General features: G+C 44.7%; 1 protein-coding gene across 2 annotated transcripts in view; it reads right to left on the reverse strand.

The window, feature by feature from the left end:
- Positions 1-17749, reverse strand: part of GNAL (G protein subunit alpha L) — a 386284-nt gene that overhangs the window by 61325 nt on the left and 307210 nt on the right. For both annotated transcript variants that reach the window (XM_069731023.1, XM_069731024.1), the window contains exon 5: positions 5935-6032. In XM_069731023.1, coding sequence (XP_069587124.1) covers positions 5935-6032 — 98 coding nt within the window. The remainder of the gene's footprint in view (positions 1-5934; positions 6033-17749) is intronic.

Below are 17749 nucleotides of genomic sequence, written 5' to 3' on the forward strand. Positions count from 1 at the left end.
TATATATATATATATATATATATATATATATATATATATATATATATTCTAAATGAACGTGATGCTTTTAATATATTTTGCTGGCATTTTTTTTCTAAATGTGGGTTATTGTTGATATGATGCATATAAGCTTTACTATAAGGATTGAGGCCGTAGGTGTTTTATGAAGATTGCAATGTTGCATTGAGCATCATGTCCAACGAAGGTCAAATAGGACTGGGATGTGAACGGCAACCACGACAAGACCCTCACAAACACTACCCAACCCTGTTGGATTTTTTTGACTCACGACTTTGAATGATAGACAAAATTATTCTATTTTTCAAAGAATTCAACAGAGCTAGTGAAAATGGCAGGGTAGTAATGGTAGGGGGGGATGTCCTGAAGACACAATGTGTGCTCCTCTACATTGTGCAACAACTAACAGACCCAAAGAAATGTGCATTCAGTAAATGTATGTAATGAGTGAATTCATTCATTAAAAAGGCAGACAAGCTTTCCACAGAAATTAAAAGATTAGGAAATAGCCATACCATCATATGCTTTGCCCTGACACTAATCTTTGAAGCTTGTACAGTAGACGTTTTGTCTATGGACAGGAAGAGGTTTCAGAATTAAAATAAATAATAATTAACATTACATTAGTAGAACCCACAAGAGCTGTTAAAAGCAAGCCATAATGCCATCAATAACACACTCCATGCCGCTGAAAGCCAGGAACATTTAGAAAGACTCAATAAAAACAAACAAATGATGAGACTTTTGGTAACAGAAAAATGTCCTTTCTGCTGTTTGCAGATGTGTGGCACCAGTTATTGTAACCGCTGACAAATGCAGCATTAACATATAGTAAACAATCCACACGAAGTAGTACGAAAATATATTCTGGGCCATTAAAGACATGTCAGCAAGTGCCTGACTGGTCTATGGCTAATCTAACTGGTGATCTTCAAAGAACCCAAGACAAATACACTACCGTTCAAAGTTTAGGGTCACTTAGAAATGTCCTTATTCTTGAAAGAAAAGCAAATTTTTTTCCCAATGAAGATAACATTAAATGATTCAGAAATACACTCTATACATTGTTAATGTGGTAAATGACTATTCTAGCTGCAGACGTCTGGTTTGTAATGCAATATCTTCATAGGTGTATAGAGGCCCATTTCCAACAACCATCACTCCAGTTCTTATGGTACTTTGTGTTCGCTAACTGTGTAAGAAGGCTAATGGGTTAGAATACTCTTGAAAACCCTTGTGCAAGTATATTAGCACAGCTGAAAACAGTTTGGCTGATTAGAGAACCTATTAACCTCACTTTCCTTTGAGCTAGATGAGAATCTGGAGCATTACATTTTTTGGTTCCATTAAATTCTCAAATGCCCAGAAAAAAAAGAATGTGAAACTCAACAGTCTATTCTTGTTCTTAGAAATTAAGGCTATTCCTTGCGTGATTTTGTCAATAAACTGAAGACTTCCTACAAAAGGTGTGTACTACTCCCTTCAGAGGAGAGCACAAACAGGCTCTAACCAGAGTAGAAAGAGAAGTGTGAGGCCCCGCTGCACAACTGAGCAACAAGACAAGTACATTAGAGTCTGTAGTTTGAGAAATCTGCGCCTCACAGGTCCTCAACTGGCAGCTTCATTAAATAGTACATGCAAAACGCCAGTGTCAACATCTACAGTGAAGAAGCGACTCCGGGATGTTGGCCTTCAGGGCAGAGTGGCAAAGAAAAAGCCATATCTGAGACTGGCTAATAAAAGGAAAAAATTAATATAGGCAAAAGAACACAGACATTGGACAGAGGAAGATTGAAAAAAAGTGTTATGGACAGACAAATCCAAGTTTGAGGTGTTTGAATGACACAGAACATTTGTGAGACACAGAACTGAAAAGATGCTGGAAGAGTGTGACGCCATCTGTCAAGCATGGTGGAGATAATGTGATGGTCTGGGGTTGCTTGGGTGCTGGTAAAGTGGGAGATTTGTACAAGGTAAAAGGCATTTTGAATAAGGAAGGCTATCACTCCATTTTGCAACGCCATGCCATACCCTGTGGACAGCGCTTGATTGGAGCCAATTTCATCCTACAACAGGACAATGACCCAAAGCACACCTCCAAATTATGCAAGAACTATTTAGGGAAGAAGCAGGCAGCTGGTATTCTATATCTGTAATGGAGTGGCCAGCGCAGTCACCAGATCTCAACCCCATTGAGCTGTTGTGGGAGCAGCTTGACCGTATGGTAGCAAGCCAAACCAACTTGTGGGAGGGGCTTCAGGAAGCCTGGGGTGAAATTTCTCCAGATTACCTCAGCAAATTAACTGCTAGAATGCCAAAGGTCTGCAATGCTGTAATTGCTGCAAAGGGAGCATTCTTTGACGAAAGCAAAGTTTGAAGGAGAAAATTATTATTTCAAATAAAAATCTTTTTTTTCAGAACCTTGTCAATGGACTAGATTTTCAATTCATTTGGCAACTCTTGATTAATACAGGTATGAGTTTTCATGATAAACACATTTGTCTGGGTGACCTTAAACTTTGGAACAGTAGTGTACCTGAGGCTGAAAGTTTAACTTCTGCAACGGATGTCAATGTTGATCTGCATGTAGATTAAGGCTGTGTTCACACGTTGCGTTTTTTTCGCGGTTTTTCCCGATAAAAACGCTATAAAACTGCAAAAAAAACGCATACAATAAGCATCCCATCATTTAGAATGAATTCCGGATGTTTTGTGCACATGATGCGGTTTTTTCCGCAAAAAAAAAAACGCATACCGCACAAAATCCGGACATGCTCTATCTTTTTGCGGTTTTTCCACTCCAAAATGCATTGGGAAGTGTCCGGAAAAAAACGCGTCAAAACCGCGGCAAAAACGCATGCGGTTTTCTTTCGGATTTCATGCAGAAAATGTCCGGAATTCTCAGGAATTTTCTGCATGAATTCCTGAACGTGTGCACATAGCCTAAGACTATGGGGCTAATAGGTTTGTTTTTTTCCCCCATGTGGGATCAGTCTAAATAGTGAACATCCTGAATTAATTTTTTTTTTATGCTGCATGCAAACAGGATAAAATACTCCATTTAACTGCATAAGCGGCAGAATATTGCAACTTCCAGTAGGAATGGAGTGGTCTTCCAAGTTTCTGCACAACAGGTGGATGGACTTGTAATGTGCAAAGAAATTACCTAAGGGGCTCCTTGTTCACAGGCTTGGCAGGCAACACAAAGGTTAAAAATTACTATCAATCCTGGCACTATGCCATGTTCATGTCTAATGGGGTGCCTGGCAGAAGGCAGTACCTGTGTATTGCAGGCTTCTCCTCTCCCGTGATGGCCGCAGGGCAATGGCAGAGGGGGATATGTAGATGCAGCACGGAATTAACTTTGGAATGATCCTCCAAATCTGCAGACACTCCAGTCCGCGCCATTAAAAGCAGACATTGCTATCTACTCCACACCAGTCCCTGGATCAACTGCTAGATTGTAATGGCTGGGGTGTAACTTAACGATCTAACTCGAAGCATGGTTTAATTAACGCTGCATACATTACAGATTATGTGTTACTTATTGCAGACATCTTTTAGTGTACTTGGCAGGCTGTTAGGACATGGAACTTCAAGGCAGACTAGGAACCACTCAATTTCCTGTGTGGTTAACCACCATTTAACTACATGGACTGAGGTGGGCAAAAATAAACTTTAGCTCCTATACAATACATTGCATCTTTATGATGGAAAAGCTTGCTTTACGCTCCTGACAACCAAAAGCATGTCCACAACGCATACAATCAAGGATAAACACATGCAAATCAAAAGAAAAAAGTACAGTAATAAAAAAAAGAACCTAAGAACAGCCCAGGATCACAAATCATGTGGATGTGTAATTTTAGACAAATGTCATCCTCTTCTCTGCTCCAGTATCCATGCTGTTGTACTGATCCCATATACACGTCTCATTGTTTCCCATGCAGAACATGGCAGGAAAAAGCTGCACTGTGTGATAAGTAACGCTTCATAAAGGGACGGAGCAGCAAGAACCCTACACCTGTGTTTTCAGATGTATTTTCTACACTCCATCTTCTGTTCAAAAGCCAAGAATAATATTTTACTTCATTCACCCTACTGAAGATAATAATCAAACTTTTACATGATGAAGTCTGATAACTGAAAAATCTAAAAGCTTATGTTCCCACAAGAATGAAGTTCCCATAACCTGCCCTAGAGAAGTTCAACACATGTCAAGTTTTTAAATGGGCCGATTCAATGGGAAGTCAAACCTCCTTAACCATTTCAATGGCTTTCATACCAGACGAGCCAGTGGCCTCTGGAGGCTTGGCATCATCACACGAAAAGTCAATTATCTTTATAGTGTTTAGAGAGGTTTTAAGAGAGTATTTTAAAAAGGTACTGTGCAGATGATGTGCCCTACTGGAAACACATTGTGAATATTTACATATAAACAGTGATACACACCGTAGAAATATACACTCATTTTAGTAGGGAGAATATTTTAGGCATTTCTCTCATCGGCAATATCATCATTTTGCCATGCAATCTGAGAGCTCCATAATGTAGAAGCAGAGACCCGGATTACATCGATTTGTCACTTATTGAGCTGTGCTTTGCGGTCTCAATAAAATCAGTTTTATCAGCAGGAGATTATTAGAGGACTAGTTGTCTTGTACCTCCTAGTCCAAATCTGCCTCCACCACTGATTAGCTGCTTTCTGTCAATCTACTCCGCACAAGAAGCTGCCAATCAGTGGCGTGGATGAGGTTATAAAAGGCTCAACAAAAGACAAGATCTGCAGCAGAGAAAAATGTGATTCTATCAAAATTGCTGCACCCAGTAAACTAAGTGATAAATTGCTGTAATCAGGGTTGCAGTCCCTAAATTATGCTGCTGTCAAATTACAAACCCCAAACCTGCTGACAGATTCCCTTTAATTAATTTGCAATTACCTCAATACGTTTCATTTTATACACAGTTCTAGAGAAACGTATAACTTCCATTATATTTTTAATACTTAAACTAGATAGACAAGCACTTTTTTTTAACCTGTTTAATCTTCCTTTCTGATCATAAAAATAAAAAAAAACATAAAAACATCTCACGTAGCGTTGGTAATCTTGTCTAAGGTGCTGAAAGCATTTAAGGGGAAGCTGGCACCACCTTTTTCCCCATTTAAAGTATGGCCAGCACCTGTACCACCCTTATATAGAGCATTCTCCCCAATGTGCTCTCCATAAATTACAAAATAATGACACGTCCTATGTCACCACACATTGACCTCGGTGTTGCGCTCCTGACACAGTTAAGTATTGTAGTGCGCATGCGCTCTTTCACCTTTCCACACACATGCGCACTACAATACTTTGCTCTGCCCTCAGCAGACAGAGAAGTAAGCCTGCGCAGGAGCGCGATGCCGTAGGACGCACCATCCACCTAAAGCAAGAAGAGAGGAGGCACTGGACCAAGTAGTATAATAAAAGCTATTTTTTATTCTATGAACAGTGCATTGGGGACATACAGACCGCATTAGGTAATTATCATCCTAACAGTCATGAGAATGAGAAGATTGGTGGAAGGGAATCTCTTCTGAATAGGAAGAGTCCCCTTATTATGAGGCTCAGAGTTAAAAATGTAAGATTTTAGAATTCTAATTTTAATACAAAGGGATCTGGAAAGTGGAAAAAAAAATACCAGAAATGCTTTAAAAAATATGGTTAAACTAAAACTTAATCAAAATAGTTCACAAGTTTCTGATGACACAATCCCTGAAATGGGTTTAGAAGTTTTAACAAAAGTTAGTTGCCCCCTCCCAGAAAGGTGGTGTCTGGTATTAGAACTACATCAGGATAAATATTGTGCCATTTCTAGATTTTATTTATTCTCGGATTATAAATATTGCCAAAACAGACAAAAAAAAGCACTTACTATTGTGCACAGTCAATGAGTTGGTATTCATTTGACCTCTCGAAGCATGCCTTCACACCGTCATCATCCCAAAGTTTTTGTGCGTGTTCAAAAAATTCCTAGAAACAAAAAGTAAAAGTGGTTAGAATCTGAAACCCCACAATCTAACAGTAAGGTAATTCATAGCATACGTATAAAACGAGCCAGCAACTTCCTAAAATACCGTACATCCTGAACCTCCTTATGGTAAATGCGGAGGAGAGAAAGGACTAAAGATGACAAAAAAGTTCTACGCACTGTGTGAATTGAGGCCATATTAGGCAACCCTGCAGCCTCTGCGTCTGGCTACTATACCTCATATATGGGCAAGTGAAAGGCTTTTCACATAAGCACACATTCTTCATACACATGGGCCAATATAGTTCAGAGTCTTAAGGGTAAAGGTACCGTCACACTAGACGATATCGCTAGCGATCCGTGACGTTGCAGCGTCCTCGCTAGCGATATCGTCCAGTGTGACAGGCAGCAGCGATCAGGCCCCTGCTGTGCTGTCGCTGGTCGGGGAAGAAAGTCCAGAACTTTATTTGGTCGCTGGACTCCCCGTAGACATCGCTGAATCGGCGTGTGTGACACCGATTCAGCGATGTCTTCACTGGTAACCAGGGTAAACATCGGGTAACTAAGCGCAGGGCCGCGCTTAGTAACCCGATGTTTACCCTGGTTACCATCCTAAAAGTAAAAAAAAACAAACACTACATACTTACCTAACGCTGTCTGTCCTCCAGCGCTGTGCTCTGCACTCCTACTGTACTGGCTGTGAGCGTCGGTCAGCCGGAAAGCAGAGCGGTGACGTCACCGCTCTGCTTTCCGGCCGCTGTGCTCACACAGACAGTACAGGAGGAGTGCAGAGAAGCACAGCGCTGGAGGACAGACGGCTGTAGGTAAGTATGTAGCGTTTGTTTTGTTTTACTTTTAGGATGGTAACCAGGGTAAACATCGGGTTACTAAGCGCGGCCCTGCGCTTAGTTACTCGATGTTTACTCTGGTTACCGGCATCGTTGGTCGCTGGAGAGCGGTCTGTGTGACAGCTCACCAGCGACCAAACAGCGACGCTGCAGCGATCCGGATCGTTGTCGGTATCGCTGCAGCGTCGCTTAATGTGAAGGTTAACCGCATGCAGATGGATAATCATTGGAGAAAAGATCACAATGTAGACAAAGACGACCAATTTCCCTTTCAAAGAAGATTCTGGGACCAACAACAAATTTGCTAAAGTAGTAAATGCCATAGAACCCGACAACCACTAATACTTATTGGATACATTTCCAATGACTGAACGCTGCACTCTGCTATACGCCGCATGTCTGTTCACGTCCCTGAAGGATTATGTTACACCGAAATCAGTGATTGGCTGCAGTGGTCACATGAATTGATATCACAAGAAAGCCGCAGAGAAGTAGATTGAGATTGTTGGGGAGCATAGGAGCAGTAAAGCTGCAGCGTCAGAACACTAATCAATTAAGTAATGGTTATTTAAATATTTTATGGCATTTATGCTTTTAGGAAATTTTTGTTGCTGTAGGAAAACCTTTTACATGCCTGGGCAACCAGGCAGGTTAGAGAGCGCCTGCCAGAAACTGCTGCTATTTATCGCCTCCGATGAACCCAGCAGGTCAGTTTTTGCACTCTTTTGCATAAGAGGTCAGTGAAACCAAGCAGTTTCCCCAAGTGGCCATAGAACTTGTTAGATAACTGTTGGCCAAACACTTAACCAAGACACCCTCATCAATGTGCCCATTTAGTCAGCCTGGTCAATAACGGCCCATTTAGATGAGCCAATCTCATCTAAAAGCGCTCTTTCCCAATTATTGGCTATCTATATGAGCTGGTAAATTACCTATTATGCCTTTTTATTATATTGCCCATTATAAAAATCATTATCGGCAGTACATTGCTAATGTAAACAGCTGATGTGCTGCCGATAACATGATACTGTAAGGGGAGGCACACGGATAAAATTACCGTCATACTGTGTTCATCGCAGTTTTGGCCGCCTCTGTAAATTGGCTAGTAAATGATCTAGGGATTTTTGTGTGTACTCACCGTAAAATCCTTTTCTCCGAGCCACTCATTGGGGGACACAGGACCATGGGTTATGCTGCTGTCACTAGGAGGCTGACACTAAGCTGAGACAAAAAAAGGTTAGCTCCTCCCCTGCAGTATACACCCTCGTACTGGCTTCCAGATACCCAGTTTAGTGCAAAAGCAGTAGGATATTAACAATATAACAAGTAACATTAGAATATAACATGTCAAACAAACAGTCAAGATCAAAAAACAAGGTCACGAGCCGAAAGGCTACCAGGGTGGGTGCTGTGTCCCCCAATGAGTGGCTCGGAGAAAAGGATTTTACGGTGAGTACACACAAAAATCCCTATTTCTCCTTCGCCTCATTGGGGGACACAGGACCATGGGACGTCCCAAAGCAGTCCCTGGGAGGGAAACAATACAACCAAATAACTCCGTGTACCATCTGACTACAAATGCGCAACGGCCGCCTGCAGGATACGCCTGCCAAGGGCCGCGTCCGCAGAGGAGTGAATGTGAACATTGTAATGCTTTGTGAAAGTATGCAGGCTGGACCACGTTGCGGCCTTGCAAACCTGCTCCGCTGTTGCCTGGTGCCGGATGGCCCAGGAAGCACCCATCGACCGAGTGGAGTGAGCTCTAATCCCCGCCGGGATAGGACTGCCCCTGACCCGATAGGATTCCTGGATAGCAGATCGGATCCATCTGGCTATCGTGGATTTAGACGCAGCCAAACCCTTTCTGTGACCTTCCGGGAGCACGAAAAGGGCGTCCGATTTTCTGAAATGAGCCGTTCTGGAAATGTACCTCCTGAGGGCCCTTACCACGTCCAGGGTATGGAGGGCCTTCTCGACCCTATGTTTGGGCTGCGGGCAAAAGGAGGGAAGAATGATGTCCTCATTGAGGTGGAAAGAGGAGACCACCTTCGGGAGAAATGCCGGAGAAGGACGTAGGACTACCTTGTCCTGATGAAAGGCAAGGAAAGGAGCCCGGCAGGATAAAGCGGCGAGCTCTGAAACCCTTCTGATGGACGTCACCGCTACCAGGAAGGAAACCTTCCAAGAGAGGACAGAGAGCGGAACGTCTTGAAGGGGTTCGAACGGAGGTTCCTGAAGAACCCCGAGGACCAAGTTGAGATCCCAGGTCTCTAGCGGCATCCTGTAGGGAGGAACCACATGGGAGACTCCCTGGATGAAAGTCCTGACTTGAAGGTTGGTGGCGATCCTACGCTGGAAAAGCACGGATAACGCGGAGATCTGACCTTTGAGGGAACTCAGGGCCAAACCGGAGTCCAGACCCGACTGAAGGAAATTCAAGATGCAAGGGATAGAGAAAACGAGCGGAGGGTGACCCCGGAGCCTGCACCATGAGAAAAAGGTTTTCCATACGCGGTGGTAAATGGAGGCGGAAGACGCCTTGCGAGCACTTAACATGGTGTGGGAGACTTCCTGCATCGCCGCCCTGCTGCGGGTACCCCCCTGGTGGTTGATGTAAGCCACCGCCGTGACGTTGTCCGACTGGACACGTACTGGGTGACCCGCGAGCAGGGCGTGAAAGCGACTCAGAGCAAGTCTGATAGCACGAATCTCCAGGATGTTGATGGGGAGTTTGGATTCCCGAACTGTCCAGCGGCCCTGGGCAGAGTGGTGGAGGAACACCGCCCCCCAGCCAAGAAGACTGGCGTCGGTAGTTACCACTAACCAGCGGATCGGGAGGAAGGACTTCCCCTGGAGAAGAGATGGGCCCAGGGTCCACCATACGAGAGATTGTCTGACCCGCGGGGACAGGGGACAAGGGCGGTCGAGAGATGAGATACTCCTGTCCCAGCTGTCCAGCAAAGCCTGTTGCAAGGGACGGAGATGGAGTTGAGCAAAAGAAACTGCTTCGATTGTGGCAACCATCTTTCCCAGAATCTTCATGGCGAACCGAATGGTTCGCGGGCGGGGATGACAGAGCGTTCGGGCTCCCTTCTGAAGTGCTAGGGCCTTGGACCGAGGAAGCAAGACCAGTCCCCTTGAAGTGTCCAGGATCATTCCCAGAAAGGAGATCCGACGGGCCGGAACGGGAGCGGATTTGTCCCAGTTGATCAACCAACCTAGGCGCGAAAGAGAATCCAGGGTAATGTGGACGCTTGACTCGCAGGCTTGAAAAGACGGGCCCTTTATGAGGAGATCGTCTAAGTAAGGTAACACGACGACTCCTCGAGAATGAAGAATGGCCATGACAGCCGCCATGACCTTGGTAAATACCCTGGGCGCAGTGGCGAGACCGAAGGGTAAGGCCGTGAACTGGAAGTGGTCCTCCCGAATCTGTCCCAGCAGATCCAAAATGGGCCGCAAACCGAAGAGGTTTGAGTAGAGGGAACGTCGGCTACGAGCTGAACGAGCTCCGCGTACCAAGCGCGACGCAGTCGGTGGCGGTGGAGGGCTCCTGGGCACATGGGGCATCGCAGGCAGAACAGAGAGGGAAACTTTGAGGCCTAGGAAGAGGGGCCTGACAGGTGGTACACGCAGAAAAAAAGGTCGTATGCACCTTAGAGGATTTTTTAGATCTAGTCTGCGACATGACTCTAATGCACAAAAACCACAGGGGCTATAATCTGGCCTGGGAAGCAGAGGGCGGCGCTGCAGAGGAGAAGCTGACGATGTCTCCTTACCCCGGTCCTGTGTCCCGCTGTCCAGGGGAGCCGAGCTGTGAATCCAGAGAACTGAGCTGCCGAGCTAGAGCTGCACGTGGGCGCTGTGCCTCCGTGATGCGGCGGAGCTGGAGCTGCGGCGTGTATGTGTGGACCAAGATGGCCGCCGAGATCAGAGGAGAGATCTCGGCGGCTGCGAGAAGCGCCAGGGACCGAGGGGCGGCGCCGCCGATGACGCGCAGGAGTGGGCGGAGCCTATCGGCAGCGACCAGCGGCCAGGCCGAAGGCTAAATTTGCGGCCCCGGGCCGGCGCGTGGCCGCGAAAGGCCGACGTCTCGGCCCACCATACTGCGCTGCAGCCCGCCAATGTGCCAGATGAGGAGGAGCCCTCCGACCGCTGTGACCCCCCCATCCCCCACGGAACACTTACCCTATGGAGGTGAGAGGAACCTTAGGATGGCTGGGACGGTGCAGGGAATGGGAAGCCTCAATCCACCAGCCCCTGAGAGAGAGGGGTGGAGAGGAACCGTCCACCACCTGAGTCACACAGAACATTGGTGATGCAGTGTGGTCTGCACGGACGCCACGGGGATAGGGCCACTGTACAGCCGAGGGTAGAACCTGGTGGACAGGGCATATGTCCGGCATAAAAAAGGCCTGGCTGCAGAGGAGGATACTGGAGGAAAACCCAGTGCTCGTCTGTATAAAAAAGGGGAGATCGGGGCCCTATTAGGGGAGAAACCGTCGCCCAAAAAATGTCAGCTCAGGCAGTGGCTCCCACGTCGCAGGAGAGGATACGGAGAGGTAAAACTCCCGTGCTCGCCTGTTGTTGGTTCGGGGGAGATCGGACCTAGAAAGGACCCGTCGCCCCCTTCGTCCGGAATAGATTAAAAGGAAAAAATTCGTGAAAATAAAAATCAGTGTGCCTCCTACGGACACTAAGCTTAAACTGGGTATCTGGAAGCCAGTACGAGGGTGTATACTGCAGGGGAGGAGCTAACCTTTTTTTTGTCTCAGCTTAGTGTCAGCCTCCTAGTGACAGCAGCATAACCCATGGTCCTGTGTCCCCCAATGAGGCGAAGGAGAAAATCGGATTGTTTAAAACCAGCCAGTGATAGTTTCACATGCAAAACTGGCCTGTCTGAATGGGCCATTAGATGATTTTAATAGTGGAAAGATGATAAGCAGTGATGAGCGAGTGTACTCGTTGCTCGGGCTTTCCTGAGCACGCTCGGGTGACCTCCGAGTATTTGTTAGTGTTCGGAGATTTAGTTTTCATCACGGCAGCTGAATGATTTACAGCTATTAGCCAGGCTGAGTTCATGTGGGGGTTGCCAGGTAATCCCCACATGTACTTATGCTGGCTAATTAGCTGTAAATCATTCAGCTGCGGCGATGAAAACTTAATCTTCGAGCAGCCATAAATTCTCAGAGATCACCCAAGCGTGCTGGGGAAAACCCGAGCAACGAGTACACTCGCTCATCACTAATAAGTGGTAACTAGGTGGGATACCGGGCTCAGAGTATAGGAGCAGTCCCGGTCTGACAGACGAGTACAGGTGAGTTTTAATTCCCTACCCTTATTTTTAATTTGCTAATGAGTTTTAAGGCAGGATTAAAAAAAAATAAAGGTATTATTCTTTTCTGGCCTATAGGTCTCCCTTCCCCAATAAGGAGAAACAGCAACATTGCCATGATCTTTGTCACTAAAGTCACGATGTTGCCACTTCATAAAGGATGCCCCAACCTTGTCACATGGTTTTGTCATGATCTATGTGTCCCCCAACATAATAGTAATGTAAAAAAAGAACAAAAACTTTCACAAATGCATTGTAGGTCATGGTTCATAAATACATAGTAAAGTAGACTCTAATCTTGTTAATGTCTGCTATACTGATCCAAGTGCACAATTATGCTACTTATTGAAATGTATTGACATACAGGAATATTACTATGGAATGTAATAAATGATATTATTACAAACTAATGTGGTAGAGCAAACAAATGGCAATGTATCTGAAATGGCCTTTATGTACCATCGCGATTACGCTGGGATGTAGACGTCTGTGATTTGCGGAATATATTTATACCCATGGGTGGAATGCAAGTCTGTGCTTTGTTCATTGAGGCTGAAGTTCGCCTTGTTTACAATGAATTCAGAGTTCTACGTACATAATACACTAATCTGAAAAATCGGGGCACTGAGGAGGAAGACCGTGAAATCAGCAGGGTTATTTTTGGCTGCTGGTCATGCTTACAGAGATTAGCAGTTTGTTTTGTGCAAGTCTAATAGTTTGCACATGATGTTTTTATTTCTGCTCGGTTTCAGGACTTAAATGTGCAAACGTAGATTTTTGTAGTAACAAGTCAGACCTTTGCTACACATGAATTAAAAAATGTATCTATAGAACTGTTCTTATAGTTGACTAGTGTTTTTCTATTTCTGGGAATAAAAGCATTCAGGAGAAATAATTTAAAAAAAAAAAAAAAAAAAAAAACACGGGAAGGAAATCAACTACACAAAGCATCAAAAACAGTAATATTGACCTGACGTCTGTACATCCTACCAAAATCAAGTAATTTGTTGGTACAACATTATTTTTTTTAAGGGGGGGGGGGGGGGGGTCACCAAAAAGTGAGGAAAACAGACAACACAACCTTTGTTTAGTATTGTTTATACCACTGGTTTATAATTGGAGACCCTGCACCAGCACCACAGAAAGGTTCATGTCAGGTCAGAGGGAGAAGCAGGGGAGGCAGCCACAGCGGAGCTTCACATTGGAACACTGGTGTGCCACCCGGACTTTCTGTAACACCCAATCACAATGTCAGACACTTACAATACAAAGCTGGGATCATTTCAGAGGAAAACTTCCTTCAGCACGTCCTAAAGTGAAAGCAAATGGAAACGGAAAGGTTTCCTTCCGAGTTCTTCATCTATTACCTTTAGTGCTATTTTATACAGTCTCGCATAAATAGAACACAATACTTATCAAAATCACAATGTAGAGCTGCATTACATGAAAACACACACACATTATATATATATATATATATATATATATATATATATATATATATAGATATAGATATATATATATATATATATATATATATATACACATACACACCAAAATCTTTATGATTCACTTCCAGCAAAATCATTAAAGTGACTTCACTGCACACCTTGATTTGCCAAGTGGACAAATGTCTTTTATTCCAGCATTATAGAGAGCAGTGATCAAAATTCAGCAGGAATACATGCATATGGCGACAGTTTGACCCTTCCATGGTCTTTATCCCAAGAGTCTTTGGTGGAAAGTAGTATGGTGGAGAGGAAGGGCCACATCCACACGTCATTTACACCACCACGGAAGTGTGGACAACGCCGTTCCTCTGCAGCATACTACTAGCCACCAGGAACGCTTATTATAAAGACCCAGAAGGTGGCAGTATGTTGCACTATATTGCCATATACATGTATTATTGGTCACGTCTGACTACAATGCTCGAATAAAGAACATCCTCAACTTTGAAAATCAAATCTGTAGATGAGCGGTCACCACTAGGTAGTGCAGCAGCTTCAATAGGGAAATACCGTATACAAGTTATTTTAACCCCTTAGTGACCGAGCCAAATTTTTGAAATCTGACCAGTGTCACTTTATGTGGTAATAACTCTGCAACGCTTCAACAAATCCCAGTGATTTTGAGATTGTTTTTTCGTGACACATTATACTTTATGATAATGGTAAATTTTGTTCAACATTTTTTGTTTATTTATAAAAAATATCAAAAATTTGAGAAAAATGTAAAAAAATTAGCAATTTTCTAAATTTGAATGATTATCCCTTTAATCCAGATGGTCATACCACAGCAAACCATTAATAAATAACATTTCCCACATGTCTGCTTTACATCAGGACCATTTGTAAAATATTATTTTATTTTGTTAGCAGTTTAGGAGGTTTAAAAATGTAGCATCAGTTTTTCATTTTTTCAAAGAAATTTACAAAATTTATTTTTTTTGGGACTTATCCATGTTTGAAGTGACTTTAGGGGTCTCATATATTGGGAAACCCACAAACGTGATACCATTTTAAAAACAGCACCCCCTGACGTACTGAAAACTGCTGTCAGGTAGTTTATTAACCCTTCAGGTGCTTTACAGGAATTAATGCAAAGTGGTATGACAGAAATGAAAATGTGTATTTTTACCACCTAAATGTCTCTAACTTCTAAACAGATTACTACAGCCGTCAGACTCTAAAGCCACTATTTGGCCATGAATTGCCATCGCAAACATCAGGACCACAAAATCATGATCTGAGGGCACCAATTGGGATAAAGAAGAAGCCCCCACACTCTGTTAGCCATATATAATGATATAGTCACTATTGACAGCAGCATCTAAGGGGTTAAACAGATTTAGATGGTGCAAATACTGATCGTGGCTGGTACAGCAAGTTGTCAGCTATAGTGTACAGCCGACAGATGATGGATTGTCACCTGTATGGGGATACTATTCTCTTATATCTCAGGTCAGTTAAAAGACGTATTGGCGGTCATTAAGGGGTTAAAACATTATCCCCCTGTCCGTCAATTTTTTCTGAAACACAGAACAACCCCTTTAGTTAATGATAGTAAGCTAAGGAATTCAGGAAAAACAAACTAAAACATATCCTCTGGCTGAAAATAAAAAGACAAATCACCTACTGTAAGGGTGATCTAATCAAAAGTTACTAAATCACTCAAGATTTTCCATCCAAAATTGAAGAGTGATGAATAAGACAACAGAACATTTGATATTGGGCCCAATGAGACCATGACTGAATCTGGCATTGCAAACACCTTCTATATAATCTATACTGCCCAGCGAAGAAGTATCAATGACAGGAAAGTGAAGCAACACCCCTGCAGGCATAATAAATCGGTGCACACGCTTGCTGACATTTTTGAGCCCTAAGGCGAGACCTGCTTTGAAACTGCAGCGTGCATAACTAGAATACCACGCGATTTCTACAAAACCTGCAGCGTGACACTAACGACAACCTATTGTCAAAGAATCACCTGTTGTCCAACTGCTAAGGATTTGTCCAACACAAAAAAAATATTTCCCATTGCGCATGAGATCTAATATTTTCTCACTAACATACTGTACTTGATGTATTGAATTTTCAGGATAATACAAAGAAAAATACAAATAGTGAAATATCTTTGCGCAGTTCAGATGTTACATTGAATTTCGCCTTGTACATGGTTCTGATGTCTAGATGTTACCCCAGCATGACGTGCTTGCAGGGAGCTGGCCGACTGCTCATTGTAATAGCTAGGACCCATCTCTGTCTATGGATTGGGCGTGGGTGCCAGCTTAGCTATCGAAGTCTTGCCGTTATCACACGGGCTACTTAACCCCTCACAATGGGCAGATGCTTACTGTATATTAACCCCTTCCCGACCCATGACGCCACGTAGGCGTCATGAAAGTCGGTGCCAATCCGACCCATGACGCCTATGTGGCGTCATGGAAAGATCGCGTCCCTGCTGATCGGGTGAAAGGGTTAACTCCAATTTCACCCGATCTGCAGGGACAGGGGGAGTGGTACTTTAGCCCATGGGGGGTGGCTTCACCCCCTCGTGGCTACGATCGCTATTATAACGGGTGAAATATTACAATCCAGCCATGGCCGATGCTGAAATATCATCGGCCATGGCTGGAAATACTAATGTGCCCCCCCAGCCCCCCGATCTGGCCGGTACACTGCTCCGGCTCCCCTCCATCCAGTGTTCCGCTCCCCCCGTGCTCCAATCACCCCCCCGTGCTCCAATCACCCCCCCTGCATTCCGATCCACCCCCCCGTGCTCCGTTCCAGCCCCCCGTGCTCCGTTCCAGCCCCCGTGCTCCGTTCCAGCCCCCCCGTGCTCCGTTCCACGCCTGCCGCGCTCCGATTCCCCCCTCCCGTGCTCCGATCCCCCCCCGTGGTCTCCCCCCACCCCATCATACTTACCGATCCTGCCGGGGTCCCGTCCGTCTTCTCCCTGGGCGCCGCCATCTTCCAAAATGGCGGGCACATGCGCAGTGCGCCCGCCGAATCTGCCGGCCGGCAGATTCGTTCCAAAGTGCATTTTGATCACTGAGATAGATTATATCTCAGTGATCAAAATAAAAAAAATAATAAATGACCCCCCCCCCCCCCCCCTTTGTCAAAATTTTTTTTTTCAACTAATGTTAGAATAGGGTTAGGGGTAGGGTTAGGGTTAGGGGTGGGGCTAGGGTTAGGGGTAGGGTTAGGGTTTCGGTATGTGCACACGTATTCTGGTCCTCTGCGGATTTTTCCGCTGCGGATTTGATAAATCCGCAGTGCTAAACCGCTGCGGATTTACCGCGTTTTTCTCTGCGCATTTCACTGCGATTTTCTATTTGAGCAGTTGTAAAACCGCTGCGGAATCCGCACAAAGAAGTGACATGCTGCAGAATGTAAACCGCTGCGTTTCCGTGCAGTTTTTCCGCAGCATGTGTACAGCGATTTTTGTTTCCCATAGGTCTACATTGAACTGTAAACTCATGGGAAACTGCTGCGGATCTGCAGCGTTTTCCGCAGTGTGCACATACCTTTAGAATTAGGCTATGTGCCCACACTGCGGATTGGCCGCTGCGGATTCGCAGCAGTGTTCCATCAGGTTTACAGTACCACGTAAACATATGAAAAACCAAATCCGCTGTGCCCATGGTGCAGAAAATACCACGCGGAAACGCTGCGTTGTATTTTCCGCAGCATGTCAATTCTTTGTGCGGATTCCGCTGCGTTTTACACCTGTTCCTCAATAGAAATCCGCAGGTGAAATCCGCACAAAAAACACTGGAAATCCGCGGAAAATCCGCAGGTAAAACGCAATGCCTTTTACCCGCGGATTTTTCAAAAATGGTGCGGAAATATCTCACACGAATCCGCAACGTGGGCACATAGCCTTAGGGTTGGAATTAGGGTTGTGGTTAGGGTTGTGATTAGGGTTATGGCTACAGTTGGGATTAGGGTTAGGGGTGTGTTGGGGTTAGTGTTGGAGGTAGAATTGAGGGGTTACCACTGTTTAGGCACATCAGGGGTCTCCAAAC

This window comes from Ranitomeya imitator, chromosome 6 (assembly GCF_032444005.1).
Source record: "Ranitomeya imitator isolate aRanImi1 chromosome 6, aRanImi1.pri, whole genome shotgun sequence".
Lineage (NCBI taxonomy): Eukaryota > Metazoa > Chordata > Amphibia > Anura > Dendrobatidae > Ranitomeya > Ranitomeya imitator.